Below are 24,798 nucleotides of genomic sequence, written 5' to 3'. Positions count from 1 at the left end.
TTCTCTCTGGTAGGGCATTTAATTAACTGTCTATATTTAGGGAGTTCGTGGCTGAGGTTTCCTTTGTTAAAATCCCCGAGTACAATAACTAAAGAGTCCGGGAAGGTCCGCTCCACACACCGTATCTGTTCGGCGAGGTCTGTTGTGCCTCGTTCACGTTCCTTCGCGGCATGTAAACTCCGGCCAGGATGAATGAAGCGAACTCACGTGGGAGTAGAAGGGTTTGCAGTGAATGATAAAGATTCCAGGTCCGGCGAACAGTGCTGTAGAATCACCGTTACGTCGTTGCACCAGCCGTTGTTGAGGTAAAAGCAGATTCCTCCACCCTTTTTTTCCGGAGAGCTCCGTGACCCGGTCCGCTCGGAACAGCTGGAAGCCAGCGAGCTGGAGCGCAGAGTCTGGTATCGAGCCACTAAGCCATGATTCCGTGAAGCACAGAGCGGAGGATGAGGAGAAGTCTCTGTCTCTCCCACCAGCAGCTGGAGTTCGTCCAGTTTGTTGCACAGTGAGCGGACGTTGGAGAAATATGCCCGGCAGCGCTGTACGAGATCCCGTTTCCGTAGCCATAAGCGCCCTGAGCGTTTCCCTCTCCGCCGGCATCTCACAGGCGTGGGTGAGCACACCTTTACAAAATGTCCAGTAACTCCACAGAAGTTAAAAACGTTGGAAGTAAATCCGCTGGAGTTGTTCCCCTGATGTTCAAGAGCTCTTCTCTGGTGAAAGAGCTCTGGGAATCCCAGCAGAAAACAGTATTTAAAACGAACACAACAAAAAACATCGCACACCAACACACCGAGGCGACCGTCCGCGGCGCCATCAGGATAGACATCACGCCATGAGGTCACCACATCATCACGCCATGAGGTCATCACGCCATGAGGTCATCACGCCATGACGTCATCACGCCATGAGGTCATCACGCCATCACGCCATGAGGGCATCACGCCATGAGGGCATCACACCATGAGGGCATCACGCCATGAGGGCATCACGCCATGAGGTCATGACCCCATCACGCCATGACCCCATGAGGTCATGACCCATTACGCTATGAGGTCATGACCCATCACACCATGAGGTCATGACCCATCACGCCATGAGGTCATGACCCATCACACCATGAGGTTATGACCCATCACGCCATGAGGTCATGACCCCATCACGCCATGAGGTCATGACCCATTACGCCATGAGGTCATGACCCATCACGCCATGAGGTCATGACCCATCACGCCATGAGGTCATGACCCATCACGCCATGAGGTCATGACCCATCACGCCATGAGGTCATGACCCATCACGCCATGAGGTCATGACCCATCACCATGAGGTCATGACCCATCACGCCATGAGGTCATGACCCATCACGCCATGAGGTCATGACCCATCACGCCATGAGGTCATGACCCATCACGCCATGAGGTCATGACCCATCACGCCATGAGGTCATGACCCCATCACGCCATGAGGTCATGACCCATCACGCCATGAGGTCATGACCCATTACGCCATGAGGTCATGACCCATCACGCCATGAGGTCATGACCCATCACGCCATGAGGTCATGACCCCATCACGCCATGAGGTCATGACCCATTACGCCATGAGGTCATGACCCATTACGCCATGAGGTCATGACCCATCACGCCATGAGGTCATGACCCATCACGCCATGAGGTCATGACCCATCACGCCATGAGGTCATGACCCCATCACGCCATGAGGTCATGACCCATCACGCCATGAGGTCATGACCCCATCACGCCATGAGGTCATGACCCATCACGCCATGAGGTCATGACCCATCACGCCATGAGGTCATGACCCATCACGCCATGAGGTCATGACCCATCACGCCATGAGGTCATGACCCATCCGTCTTCGTCTGCGTACCTTGAACTTGGCGGCGATCTGGCTGATGAGCGGGATGAACTCCTGCAGGTCTTTGGCCTCGCAGTCCTTCAGCATGTGCTGGGAGGCGGCGGGGAGGAAGGGCAGCACCTCCTCCTCCATGCAGATGATCATGCGGTGCAGGAAGGAGCGCACGGAGCTGTGCAGCGCCCCCCGCTGGACGGGACAGCTCAGCGCGGGCAGGAAGGTCTGCAGGCAGTCTCTGTAGACCTCGGTGCAGCCGCACTGCTTCACCGTCTGCTTGTTGCTGAACGCCTTGCTGGTCCGGCTGGGGGGAGCGTCAGGGAACAGGAGGGAGCGTCAGGGAACAGGAGGGAGCGTCAGGGAACAGGAGGGGAACGTCAGGGAACAGGAGGGAACGTCAGGGAAGAGGAGGGAGCGTCAGGGAACAGGAGGGAAACGTCAGGGAACGTCAGGGAACAGGAGGGAGCGTCAGGGAACAGGAGGGGAACGTCAGGGAACAGGAGAACGTCAGGGAACGTCAGGGAAGAGGAGGGAGCGTCAGGGAACAGGAGGGGAACGTCAGGGAACAGGAGGAGAACGTCAGGGAACAGGAGGGAACATCAGGGAAGAGGAGGGAGCGTCAGGGAACAGGAGGGAGCGTCAGGGAACAGGAGGGAAACGTCAGGGAACAGGAGGGGAACGTCAGGGAACAGGAGGGAGCGTCAGGGAACAGGAGGGGAACGTCAGGGAACAGGAGGGAAACGTCAGAGAACAGGAGGGGAACGTCAGGGAACAGGAGGGAACATCAGGGAACAGGAGGGAAACATCAGGGAACAGGAGGGAACATCAGGGAACAGGAGGGAAACATCAGGGAACAGGAGGGGAACGTCAGGGAACAGGAGGGAACGTCAGGGAACAGGAGGGAGCGTCAGGGAACAGAAGGGGAACGTCAGGGAACAGGAGGGAAACGTCAGGGAACAGGAGGGAAACGTCAGGGAACAGGAGGGGAACGTCAGGGAACAGGAGGGGAACACACCATCATATAACTAAAGTGAACCTCGCGTTACTAGCTAGCGTTACTAGCTAGCATTACTAGCAAGCGTTACTAGCTAACGTTACTAGCTAGCGTTACTAGCTCTCTACTTGGTCTAAACACATTGACCAACATGATGATGTCATGACCTCTTCAGTCCCAGCTCCATGGGAACACCTGGCTGCTCCTCACCTGGCGAACCCGACGGCGTGGCTCAGGCAGTCGGCGAGCGCGGCCTGCCTCTCGTCCGGCGCCTCCAGCGGCAGCTTGGCGAGCAGCAGGCGGAAGGCGTCGGTCAGCGGCAGCAGGAGGCTTCTCATCAGCGCCTGCTTCCGCTCTGCCGGACTCTCGGCGTTCACGATCAGCACGCCGGCCGCCTCGAACATGAACAGCTGGTCGTCGCTGGTCAGCAGCGCCGGGAAGCCGTTGTCCTGGGGAGGAGGGGGCGGAGTCAGCGATGCAGAGGTCAGAGGTCACGTCCTCGGAGTGAAAGACGGCGCGTCGGTACTCACGGGAGGAGCCAGTTCCAGCAGGTCCTGGATCCTGGTCAGGATGTCCTCGATGAAGGCCGTCATGTGTTTACTGTGGAAACACAGCAAACCCTTATGTCAACCTGTAGCCCCGCCCCTAAAGCACCCCCTGCTTTATGGCCTGTCACCCTGTAGCCCCGCCCCTAAAGCGCCCCCTGCTTTATGGCCTGTCACCCTGTAGCCCTGCCCCTAAAGCGCCCCCTGCTTTATGGCCTGTCACCCTGTAGCCCCGCCCCTAAAGCGCCCCCTGCTTTATGTCCTGTCACCCTGTAGCCCCGCCCCTAAAGCGCCCCCTGCTTTATGTCCTGTCACCCTGTAGCCCCGCCCCTAAAGCGCCCCCTGCTTTATGGCCTGTCACCCTGTAGCCCCGCCCCTAAAGCGCCCCCTGCTTTATGGCCTGTCACCCTGTAGCCCCGCCCCTAAAGCGTCCCCTGCTTTATGGCCTGACTAAATGACCATAAAGTATAAATGATGACATCATGCTGTAGAGAAGAAGACTAGAAACTAGAGACTGAGACATGAACTCATGTTTACATGTTTACTGAGGGAAGACATCATCATAATAATAATCATCATAATAAATAGTTCCTTGACTCACTGCAGCGTCTTGATGAATCTGGAGAACAGGTAGGCGACTCTGCTGCGGACCTTTGGGCTGTTGTTTCTCAGTCCTCGCTGGTCCAGAAACGCCATCTGACAGTGAACGCAACACCGAGGACGCGTCATACAGGTGTACTGATGCGTGTCCTAATGTGTGTATCATTGTGTGTCATTGTATGTCATTGTGTATCATTGTGTGTGCAGCCTCACCAGCACGTTGGGGATGTGCTGCGGCTCCACCAGGAAGAACTTGTCGTATCTCACGACGGTCTCGAAGAACTCCAGAGAGACGGAGCAGTGCTGGAAGCTGCTGACACCGCAGGACACCAGCTGAGGGGATCGAACACGCGGCGTGAGGCTCCGCCCCCGGTGGCGTGAGGCTCCGCCCCCCGGTGGCGTGCAGACTCACCGTCCTCATCATGTCCTGCAGGGCGCTGGTCTTCGCCGTGTCTCCGGTGAAATGAGCGCCGTGCGATGCCGGCAGAGCTTCACCGAGCATGTAGAGCAGCCGCACCGCCACCTCCACCTCCATGAAGGCCGAGGTCTGCCAGGTCCTAGATAGAGAAGGGTTCGCGCTCACTGTTTAATACTCTTAAATAAAGATGACCTCACACATTCACACGCATGTAGAATTATATATGAAGCACTAAATAACTAGAACGGGCACTCGGTAGAGCGCATACCTTCGCATATCACAAGATTGGACATTGAATTATGAACATTTTGGCATTAGTTGCATGCCAATTGGACAAAAATGTATCGTACTATGGTAAAAAAAAGATTTTGACCTTTCCATGACCTTGACCTTTGACCCGATTGATCCCAAAATCTAATCAAATGGTCCCCGGATAATAACCAATCATCCCACCAAATTCCATGTGATTTAAGAAGATTTGACCTGTTCATGGCCTTTGACCTTGACCTTTGACCCGATCTATCCCAAAATCTAATCAACTGGTCCCCGGATAATAAACAATCATCCCACCAAATTGCATGCGATTCGGTTAAATACTTTTTGAGTTTTGCGAATAACACGCATACAAATAAATAAATAAATAAATACACGGCGATCAAAACATAACCTTCCGGCATTTTCAATGCGAAGGTAATTATATATAAATGACTAAATAATTATATCTAAATAACTAAATAATTATATATGAATGACTAAATAATATCTAAATAATTATATATAAATAACTAAATAATTATATATAAATAACTAAATAATTAAATATAAATAACTAAATATAAATAACTAAATAATAATATATAAATAACTAAATAATTATATCTAAATAACTAAATAATTATATATAAATAACTAAATAATAAAATATAAATAACTAAATAATTATATATAAATAACTAAATAATGATAAATATATAAATAACTAAATAAGTAATTTACTAAATAAATGGGAACATATATCAATAAATAAACAGTAAATAGATCAATAAACTGCATAAGACAATATATAAATCAGTGATGGTGTAATGTCGTGCTCTCACTGCATGGTGCTGTTGAAGACTCGCTGTACGGCCTCCAGCAGCAGCTCCGGAGAAACTTGAGCCAGTCGGTCCAACAGCATCTTCAGCTGCTTCCTGTACTCCACGAACATGGCCTCGTCTTCACCCTGAGGACCATCAGACACTATTAGAACTACAAACATGGCCTCGTCTTCACCCTGAGGACCATCAGACACTATTAGAACTACAAACATGGCCTCGTCTTCACCCTGAGGACCATCAGACACTATTAGAACTACAAACATGGCCTCGTCTTCACCCTGAGGACCATCAGACACTATTAGAACTACAAACATGGCCTCGACTTCACCCTGAGGACCACCAGACACTATTAGAACTACAAGCATGGCCTCATCTTCACCCTGAGGACCACCATACACTATTAGAACTACAAACATGGCCTCATCTTCACCCTGAGGACCACCAGACACTATTAGAACTACAAACATGGCCTCGTCTTCACCCGGAGGACCACCAGACACTATTAGAACTACAAACATGGCCTCGTCTTCACCCTGAGGACCACCACACTATTAGAACTACAAACATGGCCTCATCTTCACCCTGAGGACCACCATACACTATTAGAACTACAAACATGGCCTCGTCTTCACCCTGAGGACCACCAGACACTATTAGAACTACAAACATGGCCTCGTCTTCACCCTGAGGACCACCACACTATTAGAACTACAAACATGGCCTCATCTTCACCCTGAGGACCACCAGACACTATTAGAACTACAAACATGGCCTCGTCTTCACCCTGAGGACCACCAGACACTATTAGAACTACAAACATGGCTTCATCTTCTCTCACCTCGTTCTCAAAGTTGTACTCGTCGTCGTAGGTCAGTTTCTTCATGACAGCCAGCATGACGGCCTGAGGAGGAAACTCAGCGTGTCGTTTACTGTAAACAAAGACGGAGGACCCGTTGTGTACAACCCTCACCTCGATGTTGGTCCTCTGCTGGTCGCTGAGTTGAGGAAGCTGAAGACAGAGAGAGTGTTTAGTTACCTATCTATAAATGAAGTTATATCCTGGACCGTGATTGGTCCAGGTCCTAACCCCCCTCACCTGCTTGAGGACGTGCAGGTACTCGTAGCAGAAGCCCACGCTGTTGGCGGAGATGTCGTCGTCCTCGTGCACCAGCAGCTGCAACAGCAGCCCCACCTTGTTCTCCACGGCCTGCAGCGCTAGCTCCGCCTCCTCCGCCTGGCCGGCCTTGGCCAGCCGGGTCCAGCTCAGAACCAGAGCCTGACCCATCCCGTTCACCAGCCGGGAGAACTTGGCCAGGAAGTCCACGTCCTCCTCCTGGCGGACAGGAAGCGGAGCGCGTTAGAGGAGCGTCCCGCTTGAGGTCCCGAAGCGTTATTATGGGATGTTCTCGTGGTCTGACAACCTGCTCCACGTTGAAGAAGCCGGCCGCCTGCAACACCGAGCACAGAGACTCCACAAGCTTGGTCTTGTCCACGGGGTCCATCCCCTTGTTCACCATTTCAAACAGGCAGTCACAGGCCTCCTCTCGGAGCTCCTGCACCGACATCTGGCTGAGCAGCAGGTTCACAAAGCTACACACAGAGAGAGAGACACACACAGAGACAAAGACACACACACAGAGAGAGACACACACACAGAGAGAGAGACACACACACAGAGACAAAGAGACACACACACACAGAGAGAGACACACACACACACAGAGAGAGAGACACACACACACACACAGAGACAAAGACACAGACACACACACAGAGAGAGACAAAGACACAGACACACACACAGAGAGACACACACACAGAGACAAAGACACACACACAGAGACAAAGACACAGACACACACACAGAGACAAAGACACAGACACACACACAGAGAGAGAGACACACACACACACACAGAGACAAAGACACAGACACACACACAGAGACAAAGACACAGACACACACACAGAGAGAGAGACACACACACACACACACAGAGACAAAGACAGACACACACAGAGAGAGACACACACACACACACACACAGAGAAAGAGACACACACACAGAGACAAAGAGACACACACAGAGACACACATACACAGAGACACACACACACACACACACACACAGAGACACACACACAGAAACAGAGAGACACACACACAGAGAGAGCGAGACACACACACAGAGACAAAGAGACACACACACACAGAGAGACAAAGACACAGACACACACACAGAGAGAGACAAAGACACAGACACACACACAGAGACACACACACAGAGACAAAGACACACACACACACAGAGACAAAGACACAGACACACACAGAGAGAGAGACACACACACACACACAGAGAGAGAGACACACACACACACACAGAGACAAAGAGACACACACACACAGAGAGACAAAGACACAGACACACACACAGAGACAAAGACACAGACACAGAGAGAGACACACACACAGAGACAAAGACACAGACACACACACACACAGAGAGACACACACACAGAGACAAAGACACAGACACACACACACACACAGAGAGACACACACACATAGACAAAGACACAGACACACAGAGAGAGAGACACACACACACACACAGAGAGAGAGACACACACACAGAGACAAAGACACAGACACAGAGAGACACACACACACAGAGACAAAGACACAGACACACACACACACACAGAGAGAGACACACACACAGAGACAAAGACACAGACACACACACACAGAGAGAGACACACACACAGAGACAAAGACACACACACACACACACACAGAGAGAGAGACACACACACACAGAGACAAAGAGACACACAGAGAGAGAGACACACATACACAGAGACACACACACACACACACACACACACAGAAACAGAGAGACACACACACACAGAGACACACACACACACAGAGACACACACACACACACACAGAGACACACACACAGAGAGAGAGACACACACACACACAGAGACAAAGAGACACACACACACAGAGAGACACACACACACAGAGACACACACACACACAGAAACACAGAGACACACGCACACACACAGAGACACACACACAGAGACACACACACAGAGACACACACACACAGAGACACACACACACAGAGACACACACACAGAGAGACACACACACACACAGAGAGACACACACACACACACAGAGAGACACACACACACAGAAACACAGAGACACACCCGACGTTCTCATGAGGCGTTCGGGGAATCTAGTAAAATGTAGTTGGTGTTGAACTCGAATAGCCCCCCCCTCACCGGTCGTTGGCGATGAGGTGGAGGTCGATCCAGGACACGAAGGCCCCCACCACCTCCAGACACTGGCAGGTGAGCTCTGGCTGGGCCTGCTGGTATGTCTGCAGGATGTGGAACCAGGACTCCACCAGGTGGGGGATGCACTGCTCCCGCATGCGGTCCTTGATGAGCGTGTTCCTCCGGGTCTCCTGGGGACACGGCGGACGCGTTAGGAGCCTCTCGGTGGCGCGGAGGTCAAAGGTCACGGGTCGGCAGGGGGGCCTCACGTCGGGCAGGTGCAGGATGTCCCGGTCCACCACCTCGGCGTCGATGGCCATGAGGGTCCTCAGGTAGATGTCCACGCCGTGGGGGTTCAGGCCCACCAGGGACAGGATGTCCAGGAAGAACTTGGGCCACAGCGTCAGGTACTCCACGATGAAGGTGAGGGCGAACACCTGGGCCGCCTTGTTCCTGATGAAGGGCTTCTCCGGCTGGGCGCTCATCAGCTGTGGGCACACACACATGGTTACTGCCTGTGTGAGGCTCCAGGTGGAGAGGAGGAGAGGGGAGAGGAGGAGAGGTGGAGGGGGGAGAGGTGGAGGGGAGGAGGGGGGAGAGGAGAAGGGGGGAGGGAGGAGAGGTGGAGGGAGGAGAGAGGAGAGGATGAGAGGTGGAGGGGGGAGAGGATGAGAGGTGGAGGGAGGAGAGGAGGAGGGGAGAGAGGAGGAGGGAGGAGAGGAGGAGAGGTGGAGGAGGAGAGAGGAGGAGAGGAGAGGTGGAGGGGAGGAGAGGGGAGAGGTGGAGAGGGGAGAGGAGGAGGGGGGAGAGGAGGAGGAGAGGGGAGAGGAGGAGAGGTGGAGGGAGGAGAGGAGAAGGGGTGGAGGGGGGAGAGAGGAGAGGATGAGAGGTGGAGGGAGGAGAGGGAGGAGGGGGAGGAGAGGGAGGAGAGGTGGAGGAGGAGGAGGAGAGGAGAGGGGGAGGAGAGGTGGAGGGAAGAGAGGAGGAGAGGAGAGGTGGAGGGGAGGAGAGGTGTAGGGAGGAGAGGTGGAGGGAGGAGAGGTGGAGGGGGGAGAGAGGGAGGGAGGGAGGGAGGAGGAGGTGGGAGAGAGGGAGGAGAGGGTGGAGGAGGAGAGGAGAGGAGGAGAGAGGAGGTGGAGGGAGGAGGGAGGAGAGAGGAGAGGAGGAGAGGAGGAGGGGGGAGAGGTGGAGGGAGGAGAGGAGGAGAGGTGGAGGGAGGAGAGGAGGAGGGGGGAGAGAGGAGAGGTGGAGGGAGGAGGGAGGAGAGAGGAGAGGATGAGAGGAGGAGGGGGGAGGTGGAGGGAGGAGAGGAGGAGAGGTGGAGGGAGGAGGAGGGAGGAGAGGAGGAGGAGAGGTGGAGGAGGAGAGGTGGAGGGAGGAGAGGAGGAGGGAGGAGAGGAGGAGGAGAGAGGGAGGAGGAGAGGTGGAGAGGGGAGAGGAGGAGGGAGGAGAGGTGGAGGGAGGAGAGGAGGAGAGGTGGAGGGGGGAGAGGAGAAGGGGTGGAGGGGGGAGAGAGGAGAGGATGAGAGGTGGAGGGAGGAGAGGAGGAGGGGGGAGAGGGGAGAGAGGAGAGGAGAGGTGGAGGGAGGAGAGGAGGAGGAGGAGGGAGGAGTGGTGGAGGGGGGAGAGGGAGGTGGAGGAGAGGAGAGGGAGGTAGGGAGGAGAGGGGAGAGAAGGAGAGGTGGAGGGGAGAGAGGTGGAGGAGAGGAGGGGGTGGAGGGAGGAGAGGAGGAGAGGAGAGGAGGTGGAGGGGGAGAGGGGAGGTGGAGGGAGAGGAGGAGGAGGAGAGGTGGAGGGAGGAGAGGAGGAGAGGAGGGAGGGAGAGGAGGAGGGGTGGAGGTGGAGAGGAGAGGATGAGAGGGAGAGGAGGAGAGGAGGAGGTGGAGGGAGGAGGAGGAGAGAGGAGGGAGGAGAGGAGGGGAGGGGTGAGGAGAGAGGAGGAGGAGAGGAGGAGGAGGAGGAGGAGGAGGGAGGAGGAGGAGGGGGGAGAGGAGGAGGGAGGAGAGGAGGAGGGAGGAGAGGAGGAGGGAGGAGAGGAGGGACGCACCTGAACCTGGAGCCACTTCATCAGGGTCTTTCTGATCAGCTGCTGCTGGGCTGACCTCAGACCAGCATGTCTGAAACACACAGGGAGCACGGTGAGACCCCCACGGTGAGACCCGCAGTGAGACCCGCACGGTGAGACCCGCACGGTGAGACCCACACGGTGAAACCCACGGTGAGACCCGCACGGTGAGACCCGCACGGTGAGACCCGCACGGTGAGACCCGCACGGTGAGACCCGCACGGTGAGACCCACATCCTGGAGACCAGAACCAGAACCTCACCTGAACTTGATGTGATGCTCCAGAACTTGGAAGCAGAAGAATTTGACGTGGTCGTCGCTGTGATGAAAGCAGGTGAGGCGTTAGAACATGAGGAGGGGTTCACCTGTGAGGAGGGGGAGGAGCCTAACTCACCTGTAGAGCGCATTGGCGAGGGCGTCGGCACAAACCTCCCACGCGTCCTGGGACGCCTTCAGCTGCTCGAAGTAAGCCATGGCCTGGAGGAACCAGCGATTATATCATCATTACATCATCATTATATTAGCATTACATCATTACTACACTATGATTACATCATCATTACATCATTACTACACTGATTACATCATCATTACTACACTATGATTACATCATCACTATGATTACATCATTACAGCATTACTACACTATGATTACATCATCATAACTACACTATGATTACATCATTATTACACTATATGATCAACAGTCATGTGACCACATGAGGAGGAATGCTGACTTCAGGAAGTCAGCAGTGAGGACAGAGGAGAGAGGAGAGGACAGAGGAGAGAGGAGAGGCGTCCTACCCGCTGCCTGTTGGGGGCGTCTGCGTTGGGGTCGAGCCCCAGCAGCGCCTGCTCGTCCATGACTGCAGAGACAGACTGGCAGCCCATTGGTGGGTGAGCTTCCCCAGAGACGCGTCACTCCTCTGTCGCCGGGCAAACCTGGAGCATCTGGAGACGGGGAGCCAGAGTCAACAACAACAACGACGAGCACCGCGTCCTGCTTCTTCAAACGTCTGACTCAGTGAAACGGGTCAAACGTTACACCTGGAACTACAACTCCAGCCTCCATGTCTCCTTCAGTGTCTCCTTCAGCCTCCATGTCTCCTTCACAGTGTCTCCTTCAGCCTCCATGTCTCCTTCAGTGTCTCCTTCACAGTGTCTCCTTCAGCCTCCATGTCTCCTTCAGTGTCTCCTTCAGCCTCCATGTCTCCTTTACAGTGTCTCCTTCAGCCTCCATGTCTCCTTCACAGTGTCTCCTTCAGTGTCTCCTTCAGCCTCCATGTCTCCTTCAGTGTCTCCTTCAGCCTCCATGTCTCCTTTACAGTGTCTCCTTCAGCCTCCATGTCTCCTTCAGTGTCTCCTTCAGCCTCCATGTCTCCTTTACAGTGTCTCCTTCAGCCTCCATGTCTCCTTTACAGTGTCTCCTTCAGCCTCCATGTCTCCTTTAGTGTCTCCTTCAGCCTCCATGTCTCCTTTACAGTGTCTCCTTCAGCCTCCATGTCTCCTTCACAGTGTCTCCTTCAGCCTCCATGTGTCCTTTACAGTGTCTCCTTCTCCAGCCTCCATGTCTCCTTCTCCAGCCTCCATGTCTCCTTCTCCAGCCTCCATGTCTCCTTTACAGTACCTACACGTCTCTTTGAAGCTCTTTTAGGAGGGTAAACATCGACATGCTAACAACTAGCTCACTAGGTTAGTAACCAACTCAAGCTAGCGTTAGCCGGCTAGCTTCAGAGCTGATAATGACACTTTAACGAACAAGAAGAACGTCGTCATCCCCGGGAGGCTTTCTTTATGTTCACACCGAGGCAGTGAGAGGTTTTAAATAACTTTAAACGTGTTTTCGTGCTTGTTTATCCCGCCCACGCTGTGACGCTACCTCCGTCTCAGTGACACTTTGTCGCTGACGTCAACCGCCTTTTATCAATATAAACAAGATCAATATCTTATTGAGCGAAACCAGATTATTAACAAACAAAGTCCACATTGTGGAGAACTGACCTTAAAGAATACTTATTTCATCAGTGCTTTATGCGTTTCTGCCCGTCGGCTCATCAGAGAATCATCCAGAAATCAGTTGCACGTCGGTCGGAGCGGCGTGTCTGCTCGTTAACATCCGGGTCACTGCGTGTGTCCCTCCGTTAACATCCGGGTCATTGCGCGTGTCCCTCCGTTAACATCCGGGACACACCGGAAAATACGTAAATGTATTATTAAAATATTATATATAATATCATCATTAAAAGTAGATATTATCATTATTAGTACTATTATTACTATACATGTGTTTTATGTCACAAGTACATTTATATGTCATGACCACAAACTTTTGCTGTCTGTTTGCTCGTATCCGGGAGGCTGAAGTTGGTTTCCGGTTCGTCCCGCTATTTAAATAAAAGAAGTATACTTCTCAGAATAACTGCTGATAACTTTACTGCGAAGCATCATAAATAAAAGCATTAACTACTTCAAAAAACTTTTTACAATATTTTAATATTTCATTAAACTGAAGACATTTCACTTTTTGGGGTGCGAATTATACATTATATTTATGATTGTTGTTGTCTTAATATTAAGCTCCATATCTTCATTTTATTTATTTTTACTTAAGCACATTTACATTCATACAAACGTTGGACAAATCCTAATTAGATCGATAAGAAAATTAAAAAAATACATAAAAAAACACCTTTCGTGTATTCGATTGTGAGACCATCTTCAGGCCGAAAGTCCCTCCTCTTCCCGCCGCACAGTGCATATGACGTCACGCGGCTCCGCCCTGCTGCTTCCTCTTTTACTGCGGCGGTGAGCGAGAGTCACCATGAAGGCGTCCGGCACAGTACGTAAAACTCTTATTTCACCCGAATCCGCCGCCGACACACGGACCAAATCACCCGATGTCGCTTCGTAACGTTGCGTTTGTCTCGTATATGTTTTAACTTTCACTAAAAGCGAGACTTGAAAGTGATATTTGAGTGTTTTCTTCCGCCCCGATGTGTCTCGCGACCACAACATGGCGGCCGCCGCACCACGTGTCTGCGCGAGCGGCTCTGAACGAGCCCGAAGAACCGGCAAGACCCGGCTGTAGGCGGGTGATTCCGTTAATCTAGGCTCGCGCTCGTTTTAGCACGAGCTGATGGCGGCAGAGGGGCCTGATGGACGTGTGTGTATAATATATATAATTATTAGTTAGGCTCTTCGTCTCAGTGTGTACCTCATTGTGTATACCTCATTGTGTATCTTAGTGTGTACCTCAGTGTGCACCTCATTGTGTACCTCAGTGTGTACCTCATTGTGTATACCTCATTGTGCACCTCATTGTGTACCTTAGTGTGTATGTACGTATTGGTAATTCCGGCCCTTTGACTCGTGGTTATTGTAACTGACGTCTTAACTTTAGTCTTGTGCTCATTATCTGAGCTAGAGTAAAGTTCTTGCAATATAAAAGATGTTTACCATAAAATAACATCAATTAGTTTAGTAAATGCTTTAAATACAGTTTGCAGTTATAAAGTACACTTATTTAAAATAATTTCCTGTAAAAAGCTGCTCTGTCACAGTCACGTGTTTGTGTGATTTATGTATGAAAATAAATCAACTTAAAGCTCAGAATGTACGTTTGTTCTAATTTAAAGATGAGTGAAGTCTCAGCTGCCCTGTAACATGTAAAAGAGCTACTTTCTGAACTTTGAAGTCCCGACATCTCGTTAAAATAAAGTCAAGAGATGAATTCATCGTGTATGTGGTACCTGAAGGTTCCCCGAGGAACCAGGTGTTGTCTCAAAGTGTCGGCCGGCGGTCCGATCCCCGGCTAGTCGATGTATCCGATCTCTTTGTCGATGTTTGTGTCTGCACCCAAACCCAAAGGCCCCCCCTCCCCGTGGGGGGGTTTTGTCTGGCGTGCGAACAGGAAGCTGAACCCTGTCGCGGTCCCGTCGCTGCTGTGCGGCGGGACGTGAAGCAGGGGTCGACACACCGCCTTTGAACGCCTCAACGTGTGTTGTGTCCTGTGCCTGACCGGTCCTCTCCACAGCTTCGGGAGTACAAAGTCGTGGGGCGCTTGCTTCCCTCCGCCAAGAACCCGGCCCCCCCCCTGTACCGCATGAGGATCTTCGCCCCTAACCACGTGGTGGCCAAGTCCCGCTTCTGGTACTTTGTGTCCCAGCTGAGGAAGATGAAGAAGGCCTCCGGAGAGACGGTGTACTGCGGCCTGGTAGGCACCGAAACTATATATATATACATGTATGTATATATGCATGTACACCTCTATGTACCTGCACCCAAACCCAAAGGCCCCCCCGTGCTCCTGGGGGGGTTTTGTCTGGCGTGCGAACAGGAAACTGAACCCTGTCGCCTTTCTGTTGCTGCTGTGCTGCGGAATGTGAAGCAGGGGGCAACACGCCGTCTTTGAACGCCTCTTTTAAATGTGCATGTCAGAGCTATAAACACGGGACGCTAACTGTTTCTCGTGATGCGTTCAGGTTCACGAGAAAACGCCCCTGAAGGTGAAGAACTTCGGGATCTGGCTGCGCTACGACTCCCGTAGTGGAACTCACAACATGTACCGAGAGTACAGAGACTTGACCACGTCTGGAGGAGTCACCCAGTGCTGTGAGACACACACACACAGTGACACACACACACAGTGAGACGCACACACAGTGAGACACACACACAGTGAGACACACACACAGTGAGACACACACACAGTGAGACACACACACAGTGAGACACACACACAGTGACACACACACAGTGAGACACACACACAGACACACACACAGACACAGTGACAACAGTGAGACACACACACAGTGACACGCACACAGTGACACACAGTGAGACACACAGTGAGACACACAGTGACACACACACAGTGAGACACACACACACAGACACACACACAGACACACACAGTGAGACACACACAGTGAGACACACACAGTGAGACACGCACACAGTGAGACACACACACACACAGTGAGACACACACACACAGTGAGACACACACACAGTGACACACACAGTGAGACACGGGGTCAATCCAGTGACGTGTATTTCTTTAACATAATAAACATGTTATGTGCAGAAACACTTTAGTTTGACACTGTTCGTATCCCAGACCAGATCACTGTTGTCATGGATAGCCTCGTGTGTGTTTTATAACGTGCTGACGGCCCCTCGTGTCCTCAGACCGGGACATGGGCGCTCGCCATCGTGCTCGCGCTCACTCCATCCAGATCATGAAGGTCCAGGTCATCGCTGCCAACAAGTGTCGTAGACCTGCCATCAAGCAGTTCCACGTGAGTTCTTCTTCTGTGGTTCTGAACGTTCCTTCTGTGGTTCTAAACGTTTCTTCTTCTGTGGTTCTAAACGTTTCTTCTGTGGTTCTGAATGTTTCTTCTTCTGTGGTTCTCCTGCAGGACTCCAAGATCAAGTTCCCCCTCCCTCACCGTGTCCTGCGTCGCCAGCACAAACCTCGCTTCACCACCAAGAGGCCGAACACGTTCTTCTAAAGATTTTCACTTTGTGCGAGAAAATAAAACAAATGTTCACATCAAAGAAGCTTCTTCATGATTAATGATGTAGAGAAACCTGTTCACACCGAGGAGAGGAGACAAGCTCACTGTATCCTAGAGGAGACAGAGGAGAGAGAGGAGCTCACTATCCTAAAGAGGTGGTAATATGGCACTACAAGCTCTCTAGTGGGGTAACATGGTACTACAAGCCATCTAGTGGGGTAACATGGTACTACAAGCTCTCTAGTGGGGTAACATGGTACTACAAGCTCTCTAGTGGGGTAACATGGTACTACAAGCTCTCTAGTGGGGTAACATGGTACTACAAGCTCTCTAGTGGGGTAACATGGTACTACAAGCTCTATAGTGGTGTAACGTGGTACTACAAGCCATCTAGTGGGGTAACATGGTACTACAAGCTCTCTAGTGGGGTAACATGGTACTACAAGCTCTCTAGTGGGGTAACATGGTACTACAAGCTCTCTAGTGGGGTAATATGGTACTACAAGCTCTCTAGTGGGGTAACATGGTACTACAAGCTCTCTAGTGGGGTAACATGGTACTACAAGCTCTCTAGTGGGGTAACATGGTACTACAAGCTCTCTAGTGGGGTAACATGGTACTACAAGCTCTCTAGTGGGGTAACATGGTACTACAAGCTCTATAGTGGTGTAACATGGTACTACAAGCTCTCTAGTGGGGTAACATGGTACTACAAGCTCTCTAGTGGGGTAACATGGTACTACAAGCTCTCTAGTGGGGTAACATGGTACTACAAGCTCTCTAGTGGGGTAACATGGTACTACAAGCTCTCTAGTGGGGTAACATGGTACTACAAGCCATCTAGTGGGGTAACATGGTACTACAAGCTCTCTAGTGGGGTAACATGGTACTACAAGCTCTCTAGTGGGGTAACATGGTACTACAAGCTCTCTAGTGGGGTAACATGGTACTACAAGCTCTCTAGTGGGGTAACATGGTACTACAAGCTCTCTAGTGGGGTAACATGGTACTACAAGCTCTCTAGTGGGGTAACATGGTACTACAAGCTCTCTAGTGGGGTAACATGGTACTACAAGCTCTCTAGTGGGGTAACATGGTACTACAAGCTCTAGTGGTAACATGGTACTACAAGCTCTCTAGTGGGGTAACATGGTACTACAAGCTCTCTAGTGGGTAACATGGTACTACAAGCTCTCTAGTGGGGTAACATGGTACTACAAGCTCTCTAGTGGGGTAACATGGTACTACAAGCTCTCTAGTGGGGTAACATGGTACTACAAGCTCTCTAGTGGGTAACATGGTACTACAAGCTCTCTAGTGGGGTAACATGGTACTACAAGCTCTCTAGTGGGGTAACATGGTACTACAATCTCTAGTGGGGTAACATGGTACTACAAGCCTCTAGTGGGTAACATGGTACTACAAGCCTCTAGTGGGGTAACATGGTACTACAGCTCTCTAGTGGGTAACATGGTACTACAAGCTCTCTAGTGGGGTAACATGGTACTACAAGCTCTCTAGTGGGGTAACATGGTACTACAAGCTCTCTAGTGGGGTAACATGGTACTAAGCCTCTAGTGGGTAACATGGTACTACAAGCTCTAGTGGGTAACATGGTACTACAAGCTCTCTAGTGGGGTAACATGGTACTACAAGCTCTAGTGGGTAACATGGTACTACAAGCTCTAGTGGGGTAACATGGTACTACAAGCTCTCTAGTGGGGTAACATGGTACTACAAGCTCTCTAGTGGGGTAACATGGTACTACAAGCTCTCTAGTGGGTAACATGGTACTACAAGCTCTCTAGTGGGGTAACATGGTACTACAAGCTCTCTAGTGGGGTAACATGGTACTACAAGCTCTCTAGTGGGGTAACATGGTACTACAAGCTCTCTAGTGGGGTAACATGGTACACAAGCCTCTAGTGGGTAACATGGTACTACAAGCTCTCTAGTGGGGTAACATGGTACTACAAGCTCTAGTGGGTAACATGGTACTACAAGCTCTCTAGTGGGTAACATGGTACTACAAGCTCTCTAGTGGGGTAACATGGTACTACAAGCTCTCTAGTGGGGTAACATGGTACTACAAGCTCTCTAGTGGGGTAACATGGTACTACAAGCTCTCTAGTGGGGTAACATGGTACTACAAGCTCTCTAGTGGGGTAACATGGTACTACAAGCTCTCTAGTGGGGTAATATGGTACTACAAGCTCTCTAGTGGGGTAATATGGTACTACAAGCTCTCTAGTGGGGTAACATGGTACTACAAGCTCTCTAGTGGGGTAATATGGTACTACAAGCTCTCTAGTGGGGTAATATGGTACTACAAGCTCTCTAGTGGGGTAACATGGTACTACAAGCTCTCTAGTGGGGTAACATGGTACTACAAGCTCTCTAGTGGGGTAACATGGTACTACAAGCTCTCTAGTGGGGTAACATGGTACTACAAGCTCTCTAGTGGGGTAACATGGTACTACAAGCCCTCTAGTGGGGTAACATGGTACTACAAGCTCTCTAGTGGGGTAACATGGTACTACAAGCTCTCTAATGGGGTAACATGGTACTACAAGCTCTCTAGTGGGGTAATATGGTACTACAAGCTCTCTAGTGGGGTAACATGGTACTACAAGCTCTCTAGTGGGGTAACATGGTACTACAAGCTCTCTAGTGGGGTAACATGGTACTACAGGCTCTCTAGTGGGGTAACATGGTACTACAAGCTCTCTAGTGGGGTAATATGGTACTACAAGCTCTCTAGTGGGGTAACATGGTACTACAAGCTCTCTAGTGGGGTAACATGGTACTACAAGCTCTCTAGTGGGGTAACATGGTACTACAAGCTCTCTAGTGGGGTAATATGGTACTACAAGCTCTCTAGTGGGGTAATGTGGTACTACAAGCTCTCTAGTGGTGTAACGTGGTACTACAAGCTCTCTAGTGGGGTAATATGGTACTACAAGCTCTCTAGTGGGGTAATGTGGTACTACAAGCTCTCTAGTGTGGTAACATGGTACTACAAGCTCTCTAGTGGGGTAATATGGTACTACAAGCTCTCTAGTGGGGTAATATGGTACTACAACCTCTCTAGTGGGGTAATATGGTACTACAAGCTCTCTAGTGGGGTAATATGGTACTACAGGCTCTCTAGTGGGGTAACATGGTACTACAAGCTCTCTAGTGGGGTAACATGGTACTACAAGCTCTCTAGTGGGGTAATATGGTACTACAGGCTCTCTAGTGGGGTAACATGGTACTACAAGCTCTCTAGTGGGGTAATATGGTACTACAAGCTCTCTAGTGGGGTAACATGGTACTACAAGCTCTCTAGTGGGGTAACATGGTAATACAAGCCCTCTAGTGGGGTAACATGGTACTACAAGCTCTCTAGTGGGGTAACGTGGTACTACAAGCTCTCTAGTGGGGTAACATGGTACTACAGGCTCTCTAGTGGGGTAACATGGTACTACAAGCTCTCTAGTGGGGTAACATGGTACTACAAGCCCTCTAGTGGGGTAACATGGTACTACAAGCTCTCTAGTGGGGTAACATGGTACTACAAGCCCTCTAGTGGGGTAACATGGTACTACAAGCTCTCTAGTGGGGTAGCAGGAGTCATGTGACCTGGCAGCTGATGGATATTTAAGTGAAGAGGTCGTAAAGTCAAATCAGCCACAACATAAACTATGAAATGGGGCCTAATACACCTGGTCTGGATCAGACCTCTATATGTAGACCTCATACACCTGGTCTGGATCAGACCTCTATGTAGACCTCATACACCTGGTCTGGATCAGACCTCTATATGTAGACCTCATACACCTGGTCTGGATCAGACCTCTATATGGAGACCTCATACACCTGGTCTGGATCAGACCTCTATATGTAGACCTCATACACCTGGTCTGGATCAGACCTCTATATGGAGACCTCATACACCTGGTCTGGATCAGATCTCTATATGGAGACCTCATACACCTGGTCTGGATCAGACCTCTATATGTAGACCTCATACACCTGGTCTGGATCAGACCTCTATATGTAGACCTCATACACCTGGTCTGGATCAGACCTCTATATGGAGACCTCATACACCTGGTCTGGATCAGATCTCTATATGGAGACCTCATACACCTGGTCTGGATCAGATCTCTATATGGAGACCTCATACACCTGGTCTGGATCAGATCTCTATATGGAGACCTCATACACCTGGTCTGGATCAGACCTCTATATGTAGACCTCATACACCTGGTCTGGATCAGACCTCTATGGAGACCTCATACACCTGGTCTGGATCAGACCTCTATATGGAGACCTCATACACCTGGTCTGGATCAGACCTCTATATGGAGACCTCATACACCTGGTCTGGATCAGATCTCTATATGGAGACCTCATACACCTGGTCTGGATCAGACCTCTATATGGAGACCTCATACACCTGGTCTGGATCAGACTCTGGAGTCCGTTTAGAGCCTGTAGTCTGCAGGCGGTTTGGTGGTTCTGCAGTAGCTCCATCTGTCCACATGGTGGCGGTGTCCAACAGCTCCATGTTGGGATAGCAAATCAAATTCATCTGCAGCTCTTTTCTTAATCACGTCCTTTAGTTGTCAACGTCCGCTTTGAGGTCAAAGGTCAGACTGGAGCCCTCTCAGGGGGGCGTGGCCTCTACAAAATGAACCTAATAAATAATTTGAAGGTAGATTCTCAAGCAGATGTTTGGTTGTCCCTGAACACGACATGGAACGCTCCGGTTCCCTGTGAGTACTGGTCTGCACAGTCAGGTCCTGGAGGAGGTTCTGGGAAGTTCTGGCAGGTTCTGGCAGGTTCTGGGAGGTAACGATGGAAACATTCTTCTGGAGTCACACTCATAAACATGTGCACTGATACAAAGTTCTGAGCTCAGTCCAAACAGCAGAACACAGAGAACCTGGAGGTCCCGTTCTCATGTTCATGAGCCGGGTCAGCGCCAGTGTTCTCCGCTGTTGGTGAGCGGTTCTGATTGGAACCGGGTTTGGGCTTCAGAGCCCCACACGGAGATGTCCTTAGGGTTCTGTGGGAGGCATCCCAGAGGAGCTCATTGGAGCCGTTAAGTGGAACCGGCTGCCCGGTTCCTTTGAAATAAAGTCCAGTTCCCTGAAGAGCAAAGAAAGCTGCTGATGGAGGAAAAGCTGAGCAGAACCCATCAGAACAGAACCCATCAGAACAGAACCCATCAGAACGTTACGGAGAACAGAACCCATCAGAACGTTACGGAGAACAGAACCCATCAGAACAGAACCCATCAGAACGTTACGGAAAACAGAACCCATCAGAACAGAACCCATCAGAACGTTACGGAAAACAGAACCCATCAGAACGTTACGGAAAACAGAACCCATCAGAACAGAACCCATCAGAACGTTACGGAAAACAGAACCCATCAGAACGTTACGGAAAACAGAACCCATCAGAATGTTACGGAGAACAGAACCCATCAGAACAGAACCCATCAGAATGTTACGGAAAACAGAACCCATCAGAACGTTACGGAGAACAGAACCCATCAGAACGTTACGGAGAACAGAACCCATCAGAACGTTACGGAAAACAGAACCCATCAGAACGTTACGGAGAACAGAACCCATCAGAACGTTACAGAAAACAGAACCCATCAGAACAGAACCCATCAGAACATTACGGAAAACAGAACCCATCAGAACTTTACGGAGAACAGAACCCATCAGAACAGAACCCATCAGAACATTACGGAGAACCTCACATTTAGGGTGGCGTGTTCCCAATGTCCCATGTTCTCCATGTTCCCAATGTCCCATGTTCTCCATGTTCCCAATGTCCCGTGTTCTCCATGTTCCCAATGTCCCATGTTCTCCATGTTCCCAATGTCCCATGTTCTCCATGTTCCCAATGTCCCGTGTTCTCCATGTTCCCAATGTTCCCAATGTCCCATGTTCTCCATGTTCCCAATGTCCCATGTTCTCCATGTTCCCAATGTCCCGTGTTCTCCATGTTCCCAATGTCCCATGTTCTCCGTGTTCCCAATGTCCCGTGTTCTCCGTGTTCCCAATGTCCCGTGTTCTCCGTGTTCCCAATGTCCCATGTTCTCCATGTTCCCAATGTCCCATGTTCTCCATGTTCCCAATGTCCCGTGTTCCCAATGTCCCGTGTTCTCCATGTTCCCAATGTCCCATGTTCTCCATGTTCCCAATGTCCTGTGTTCTCCATGTTCCCAATGTTCCCAATGTCCCATGTTCTCCATGTTCCCAATGTCCCATGTTCTCCATGTTCCCAATGTCCCAATGTTCCCAATGTCCCGTGTTCTCCGTGTTCCCAATGTCCCATGTTCTCCATGTTCCCAATGTCCCATGTTCTCCATGTTCCCAATGTCCCATGTTCTCCATGTTCGCAATGTCCAGTGTTCTCCGTGTTCCCAATGTCCCATGTTCTCCATGTTCCCAATGTCCCGTGTTCTCCATGTTCCCAATGTCCCATGTTCTCCATGTTCCCAATGTCCCGTGTTCTCCATGTTACCAATGTCCCGTGTTCCCAATGTCCCATGTTCTCAGAGGGCATTGTTTACATGATGTCATCCCCTCAGAGGGCATTGTTTACATGATGTCATCCCCTCGGAGGGCATTCTTTACATGATGTCATAACATATTCACCCTCACTAGATGCAGCTCGTCTCCACAGCCTCGGTCTGCCCCCCCCCCCTCGGTCTGCCCCCCCCATCGGTATGCCCACCCCCCCTCGGTCTGGACCCCCCCCCTCGGTCTGGACCCCCCTCGGACTGGACCCCCCCTCCCTTTGGACCCCCCCCCCTCGGTTCTGCTGCTGGTCCTCATGAATGAACGAGTGTTTCATGTGGAAACTTCTCATGAGCTTCAGGGCTGTGATGGAAAACTAATGGGAACAATTACAGAAGGGGGGGGGGGAGAGGGGGGAGGGGGGGAGGAGAGGACGGGATGTTTATATTGTTTATACATATTTAGATTATATATAAATATGTTATATACATATATATATATTTATATATATATTTATATATATATATTTGTATGTATATGTAGTTAAATTACAAATGGAATTGCAAACAATTCGGTCAAAAGTAAAAAGACACCATGACGTTAAAGTTTCATTAAAACATGAAGTTATGAATCTTAACCCTCAGTCAAACTGATGTAACGTTGTCTGTGAATAAATAATAAACTCTTTGTTCTCGTTGGATCCTCCAAACCGAATTATATCTCCTGTTCAACCGCTACGGAGATTTAATATTATTAACTCATTTTAAATAACTTATATTATAAACAACCAGATGAGTCATTTCATGTCCTCCAGAGGCTCAGGGGGTCAGGGGGGTCAGGGGGTCCGGGGGTCCAGAGGCTCAGGGGGGTCAGGGGGTCCAGAGGCTCAGGGGGTCAGGGGGGTCAGGGGGTCCAGAGGCTCTGGGGGTCAGGGGGTCCAGAGGCTCAGGGGGGTCAGGGGGGTCAGGGGGTCCAGAGGCTCAGGGGGTCAGGGGGTCCAGGGGGTCCAGGAGGTCTTCATCTCCTCCGGATGGACCTCTTACATCCCGAGGGGGGCTGGGGACCTGGAGTCGGAGTGGCCCCTGTTCAAAGCCTCCATAGTGGACCCGGCCCCCAGGAGCCGGAAGGAGGAGCTCTCAGCGTACTGGTCTACGTTCAGACCCTCAACCAGGGTCACGACCTCTGGGTCCGGACCAGAAGAACCGGGTGGCGGAGACTGGCTCTGGTTCTCAGGCCTCCAGGTACTACTGGGAGAGGCTCTGGTGGACCTTGGAGACCGGGCCCTGAGGGCCTCTTCCTGTTGTTCAGGCCCTGTTGCTAGGCAACATTCCTCTCGTGGGGCATCAGAGCCTGGACTGATCTTTTAGAGAGATAGATAGATGGATACTTTATTAATCCTGAGGGAAATGCAGGTCATCCAGGAGCTTCTACACTGAACTCACAAACATACAAACACAAATCACAGTAGAATCACACAGAGGGAGAACATGTCCACAGGGAGTATACAGATATTATACAGATATTACACAGATATTACACAGATATTATACAGATATTACACAGATATTACACAGATATTATACAGATATTACACAGATATTACACAGCTATTACACAGATATTACACAGATATTACACAGATATTATACAGATATTACACAGATATTATACAGATATTACACAGATATTACACAGCTATTACACAGATATTACACATATATTATACAGATATTGTACAGATATTACACAGATATTACACAGATATTACACAGATATTATACAGATATTACACAGATATTATACAGATATTATACAGATATTACACAGATATTATACAGATATTACACAG

The 24,798-nt window shown here is 50.5% G+C and overlaps 2 protein-coding genes and 2 non-coding genes across 5 annotated transcripts in view; 3 read left to right on the top strand and 1 right to left on the bottom strand.

Annotated features, from left to right (window-relative positions):
• Positions 1-12,996, bottom strand: part of xpot (exportin, tRNA (nuclear export receptor for tRNAs)) — a 31,198-nt gene extending 18,202 nt beyond the window's left edge. For both annotated transcript variants that reach the window (XM_056424950.1, XM_056424951.1), the window contains exons 1-18: positions 12,899-12,996; positions 11,702-11,848; positions 11,292-11,374; positions 11,160-11,216; positions 10,880-10,949; positions 9,102-9,320; positions 8,839-9,023; positions 6,951-7,119; positions 6,626-6,862; positions 6,500-6,538; positions 6,368-6,430; positions 5,530-5,654; positions 4,427-4,571; positions 4,228-4,347; positions 4,016-4,110; positions 3,400-3,469; positions 3,080-3,318; positions 1,894-2,179 (exon numbers count right to left, since the gene is read on the bottom strand). In XM_056424950.1, the coding sequence (XP_056280925.1) occupies positions 1,894-2,179; positions 3,080-3,318; positions 3,400-3,469; positions 4,016-4,110; positions 4,228-4,347; positions 4,427-4,571; positions 5,530-5,654; positions 6,368-6,430; positions 6,500-6,538; positions 6,626-6,862; positions 6,951-7,119; positions 8,839-9,023; positions 9,102-9,320; positions 10,880-10,949; positions 11,160-11,216; positions 11,292-11,374; positions 11,702-11,788 (2,289 nt within the window). In that variant the 5' untranslated portion in view covers positions 11,789-11,848; positions 12,899-12,996. The remainder of the gene's footprint in view (positions 1-1,893; positions 2,180-3,079; positions 3,319-3,399; positions 3,470-4,015; positions 4,111-4,227; positions 4,348-4,426; positions 4,572-5,529; positions 5,655-6,367; positions 6,431-6,499; positions 6,539-6,625; positions 6,863-6,950; positions 7,120-8,838; positions 9,024-9,101; positions 9,321-10,879; positions 10,950-11,159; positions 11,217-11,291; positions 11,375-11,701; positions 11,849-12,898) is intronic.
• A 670-nt stretch (positions 12,997-13,666) lies between these two features.
• Positions 13,667-16,462, top strand: rpl18a (ribosomal protein L18a). Its single transcript, XM_056424916.1, has 5 exons — positions 13,667-13,736; positions 14,931-15,110; positions 15,379-15,508; positions 16,091-16,200; positions 16,321-16,462. Exons 1-5 carry the CDS (start codon positions 13,719-13,721, stop codon positions 16,411-16,413), a joined length of 531 nt encoding a protein of 176 aa, XP_056280891.1. The 5' UTR covers positions 13,667-13,718; the 3' UTR covers positions 16,414-16,462.
• On the top strand, positions 14,746-14,873 carry LOC130200943 (small nucleolar RNA SNORA68). Its single transcript, XR_008833100.1, has one exon. It is a non-coding gene; the product is annotated as a small nucleolar RNA SNORA68 (small nucleolar RNA).
• Positions 15,171-15,299, top strand: LOC130200942 (small nucleolar RNA SNORA68). Its single transcript, XR_008833099.1, has one exon. It is a non-coding gene; the product is annotated as a small nucleolar RNA SNORA68 (small nucleolar RNA).
• Positions 16,463-24,798: the final 8,336 nt, after the last annotated feature.

Source organism: Pseudoliparis swirei, chromosome 10, assembly GCF_029220125.1.
Source record: "Pseudoliparis swirei isolate HS2019 ecotype Mariana Trench chromosome 10, NWPU_hadal_v1, whole genome shotgun sequence".
Classification (NCBI taxonomy): Eukaryota; Metazoa; Chordata; class Actinopteri; order Perciformes; family Liparidae; genus Pseudoliparis; species Pseudoliparis swirei.
Note: the sequence above shows the minus strand (reverse complement) of the source record. Positions and strands in the feature narration are given on the sequence as shown.

What these genes read in the sequence shown, in the direction of transcription:
- rpl18a (XM_056424916.1), top strand. An exon ending in AGACGGTGTACTGCGGCCTG is followed by an intron (nt 15,111 to 15,378) that starts GTAGGCACCGAA and finishes TGATGCGTTCAG; the next exon opens with GTTCACGAGAAAACGCCCCT. An exon ending in TGGAGGAGTCACCCAGTGCT is followed by an intron (nt 15,509 to 16,090) that starts GTGAGACACACA and finishes TCGTGTCCTCAG; the next exon opens with ACCGGGACATGGGCGCTCGC.